Source organism: Belonocnema kinseyi, chromosome 1 (assembly GCF_010883055.1).
Source record: "Belonocnema kinseyi isolate 2016_QV_RU_SX_M_011 chromosome 1, B_treatae_v1, whole genome shotgun sequence".
NCBI classification, from domain to species: domain Eukaryota; kingdom Metazoa; phylum Arthropoda; class Insecta; order Hymenoptera; family Cynipidae; genus Belonocnema; species Belonocnema kinseyi.
In genome coordinates, this window is record NC_046657.1 from 61839883 (window position 1) to 61844698 (window position 4816).

General features: G+C 33.0%; 1 protein-coding gene across 1 annotated transcript in view; it reads right to left on the reverse strand.

The window, feature by feature from the left end:
* Positions 1-4104, reverse strand: part of LOC117177946 (DNA repair protein RAD50-like) — a 12645-nt gene extending 8541 nt beyond the window's left edge. The window contains exons 1-4 of the mRNA XM_033369077.1: positions 4065-4104; positions 3558-3760; positions 2437-3232; positions 898-1121 (exon numbers count right to left, since the gene is read on the reverse strand). Coding sequence (XP_033224968.1) covers positions 898-1121; positions 2437-3232; positions 3558-3760; positions 4065-4104 — 1263 coding nt within the window. The remainder of the gene's footprint in view (positions 1-897; positions 1122-2436; positions 3233-3557; positions 3761-4064) is intronic.
* Positions 4105-4816: the final 712 nt, after the last annotated feature.

A 4816-nucleotide genomic window follows, 5' to 3' on the forward strand; every position in this document is an offset into this window, starting at 1 on the left:
TTGCTTCAAAAAACGAAGACTTTTTTTGGAAAGGTATCCATAAATTGCCTGAGAGGTGGAAAAAATGTGTAGCCAGCGAGGGCGCATACTTTGAATAAAATAGTTGTTATCAATCTCTTGAAATAAATGTGTTTTTTTCTTGAAAAAATACCGGTTTCATATGTATACACCTGGTATCTCATTTTGATGTTTTCAATTTCACGACCCTTTCACAAGGAGAGCATTGTGGTGAATCATATGGTATTGAAAAAAGTATAGAATTTAACACCTATACATCTGATCAAATTATGTGTTTGAACCGAATATTCATTGAAAAGCATTTAAATTCATTAATTGTATCTAATACGTTCGGTCTGAAAAAAATTAAATGCCATTCGACTTATTTGTTAACCCAACAGCATAGAGGGGCATTGATTTCATTCCATACCTCCGAAAACTGAAGACATTGGATGACATTGAACTGATACGGTCATTCAACTGCATCCAGTGGCATCAAAAGAATGACATTAAGCAGGAGCTACTTCAATGTTATATAATGTTTGTACATTCAAACTGATTGGAACGAAAACTTTTGAATACAAATAAACACATTTGGACAAAAACGGAATTTGTTTGGATTCATAGGCATTGAAGTGTACAATTTTTTTAAAGACAAATTATCTTCCTTAATACTGTCCTTTTTACAGGAGACTTGACGCAAACCGCTTTATGTATGCGTTTACGCTCGCTTATTCATACATGAGGTTAAATAAGTGAAGAAAAGATACGAAACATCTCAGCAGAATGTCCTCTATTGATTACAATAAACAAAATCTCATTACGTCAATAACACAATGAACACAGTTTCGCATGCACGTATGTGTATAGATTTTTTAAAATGTTAACCGCAACAAGTACCTGTACAATTGCAGATTCAGCAAGTTTTATTTCTTCCCTGACATCCAACAATTCACGTTCTACCGCTCCTGTTTGGCAATCAAGTCTAGTCCTTGCATCTCTCAAAGCATCTATTTTTTGCTGGAGATCCTTCTCTTCCGATAATTTGCTCAGCTTAGTTTCTTCAGAATCAATTTTGAACTGCTCGAACTGTTCTTTCAACATTTGTATGTATCCATCAACCCCTATAAAAGTTAATGCAAAATGAAATTTAAAAAATCTTCCCGCTACGCGGGCATATCCTGCTCGGGCCCTGTGCACGCGACTCGCTTCGCTTGCAAGTTTGAACGCAGCTAGAACACACGACTTGTCCTATGTAGAATCGTACATCCTCTTTTGTCTTTTCTATCCTTTATCCGAAAATTTAATTTTTTATTTTTGATCGTGTTTTTTTACGATTAAAAGAAAATCTACTCATCATTTCGAAAAATAATTAATAATATATTGACAGATCTTTTTAGTCAAACGACTAAAACAAAAACTACATGTCCAATAAAAAATTATAACTCTTTTTTTGGATAAACAAGTTTTGTCTCATTTTTTTTCATCCCTTGTGTCTAGTCCAAAAAATTTTTTATTTTTTTATTTTTTATATTTCTTTTTATGACTAATCACAAAAACTACGTGTCCTATCTAAAACTGATTCATTACAAATTTATAGGTCTTTCCAGGACGTGCAACTTTAAGTGATTAATTTTTTTCGTATCTTGCATAGACCGACGAAAAATAGAATTTTTTGGATTTTTCATTATTTTTGGTAGGATGAAATTTGGAATTTTCAACTTTTCGACCAAATTGAAAAAGAGAGAAAGAGATATAATTTTCATTAGATAATGCAATGTTCAACCCCAAAAAATGTGTTCAGAGGCATGACAGAAGAATTGTTAATGCATAAGGATACTTTTTTTTTAAATAAAGGATACCAATTTTTTTTGTCCGCAAGGAAAAAGAGCGAAGAATTTAAATAAATTTTTAGGCCATTGGTCCATGTTGTACACAAAAAAATATAAAAACGCAACCAAAAACATGGACAATTTACAGTATATAATGGAATGTTTTTATCTAATATCATAAAGTTGCAATAAAAAAGGAAATAATAGACTTTTAAGCCCGGCAAATTTCATTTTCAATAAATGGATCGTTTACAAGAAAGAAAAAATTCATGTTTAAGGAAGCACTTGCATATAAATTCCAAAAAGATAAATTTCTACGAAGACAGTCAAATCTTGAATATAAAACAGAATTGACAAACTAGAAAGATGAATTGTACAAAAAGAAAGATTTTTTATTACTATTTTTCTGCATCAAGACCCACAACAAGGAACAATTAGCTTCTCATCAGGGAATTATATTTACACATTTAAGGAAGAAACGTATACAAATGGGTAACTCTGGTAAAACAGAGGAAAAAAGGATAAAGTATTTACTGATGGAGGAAAAAACACAAGAAAAGGGAAAACATTTTGAATTGTGGAATTAATTATTTCAAGAAAATATTACCATTCACTGTGATTGTATCCATTGAAACTTCAAAATTGACGAGGGCCATTGCGTCGATGAGTCCCATATCTCTGGATAAAATTTTCTGATCGTTTTCTTGAATGTTTTTTTTCAACAATTCCAATGCCAAACTTTCGTTTTCAATGGCTTTCATTACCTCCTCCTCCTTACTCATCAGCGTTTTTAATTCCACATTCAATTTATCAATATTGGGGATACTTTCAGAAAGAAGTTTACCTTGAGCTTCAAATTCTATTTGCAGCTGTTCCGTTGTATCATTCAAAATCTCCCTTATACTGTATTTCATATGGTCAGCAGTTTTTTTAGCTAAATCGTAATCTTTTTGCGTCTTAACAACACGGGCGACCATTCTATTATAATCAGCCTCTTTCTTATGAAGTTTTTCAACACTTAACAAAATATTAAATCTTTCTTGGTCAATCTCGATCAATCTCTCATCATAATCTTCTGTCTTCTGAACAAGTGCTATCAAAGAGTCCTGTCTCCCTTTGACCTCGGTGTAAAGCACAGATAATTTTTCTTTCTCAGCTTTCATTACCTTGACATCATCCGTCCGGGATTGAATCAACTGCCTCACATTATCCAATGCTTTGTTAAACTTTGTTTTTCGGAATATATCGTCAAATTTCTCGTTTAACTGTTTCCCTTCTTCAAAGGGCCAATTTAATTCTTCTTGATGACCAAATGAAACGTACTTTAACATTTGCGTCGACACTCCCATGTACTTCTTCACAATTTGAGTCACTTCCGCAAAAGATGCTGTTACGATACCTTTCTACAAATTACAAAGGATTAAGTCGTTAGTAATCATAAACACGTAATGAGTGTCGACAGAGGGAAAATTTATAAATAGAAAATTTGAAATTAGAAATGAAATGCGTTATACAGTTCTTTAATATGAATATAAGAGTTATATCTGTGTGTAACAAAAACTCAACAGTACGCGTGCTTAGCAAACATTTATTTATTTCATGCACTTAGTATGAGAAGAAAGTGTGCGCATAAATTTCAAAAAGCTTCAATAGTAAGTACTAAAAACATTAAAACTAATATTAACCTCGTACGAATTCATACAATTTACACACAGGTATATCTTATACCAGGAAAAAGTTGGCATTCGTTTCTTTAAAAGCAATATTTTGCGCATCGAGAAAAGCATTAATCCAATCTTTGTGCAAGTGCAAGGAACCCTCTGGATATTTGCATAATTGTCTGAAAACGATGGACTTAGGCCACACGTGCTGATACAATTCCGTCTCGTAAAAATGATTCCGCGGAATACAAGTAGGCCTGAAGACCTCCACTGTAAGAAACCCATACCAAAATCGAAAGGGTTTCTGACAATCATGCCACGCTCAAAGGAAACCTTATTCGGAAGTCTATACCGCCCTCAAAGAACACACTCGAGCTGTAATACCACGCGCTCTACGTTTTCGTGGCCTGTCACGCCAAAACAGCATGTTTTTGAAAAAATTTCATACTTTCATAAGAACAGCTCAATCTATTATTGTGTTTAGATTTCTTCTCCATATAGTGAAACATATTATTATCCATATGAAATCTATTGAAAATTCGAGTTCAGATACCTGCACACCCTTCCTACGTACCAGCCTTTCCATTCTTTCCAATACCAATCTTCCTATCCATGTCTATCCGTTTTTTTCTCTTTTTTCCAGTCCCTACCCCTATCCTAATTTTTATACCCAAATATATCCTTTCCATTCTTTCCAATACCAATCTTCCTATCCATGTCTATCCGTTTTTTTTCTTCCTTCCAGTCCCTACCCCTATCCGAATTTTTATACCCAAATATATCCATTGTTCATCCATTCCTATATTTTTCTTTCATGTAGTCAATCCAAAATCTAATCTACCTTTTTCAATCCCTATCTTCTTATCTCATTGAATCTATTTCTATCTTTTCTGAAATAAGAAATTGCCCTAGCTTCTTACATCTCTGTGTTTCTGCTTGGAAACGAGTCAGTTGGCCCTCATTGTTGACGTTTCTATGCTCCCGAAATAAGTCCAAGGCCATTTGAAGGCAACCCACGAAACTTGACTGAAAGCTAGAGTTTGGTGTACAAAATAGTTTCAAGTGTATAAAGGATTTTAATAAATTCCCAAATAATTTAACGGGGTTTAAAAAGATTTTAGAAGCATTCCAAAGGGTACAAGAATTTTCAAGAGATTTTAAAGACTTTCTAAGGGATTTAACAGATAAATGACTCCTGTCCAATTCCAAATTCCAAAAGATTTCGAAATATTTAAAAGAGTTTAAGATATTTTTAATGTGGGTAGTTTTTAATATGAGTTTTAAGTTCTTAAAGTAATTTTAAAATATAAATAATGTATTTGAATT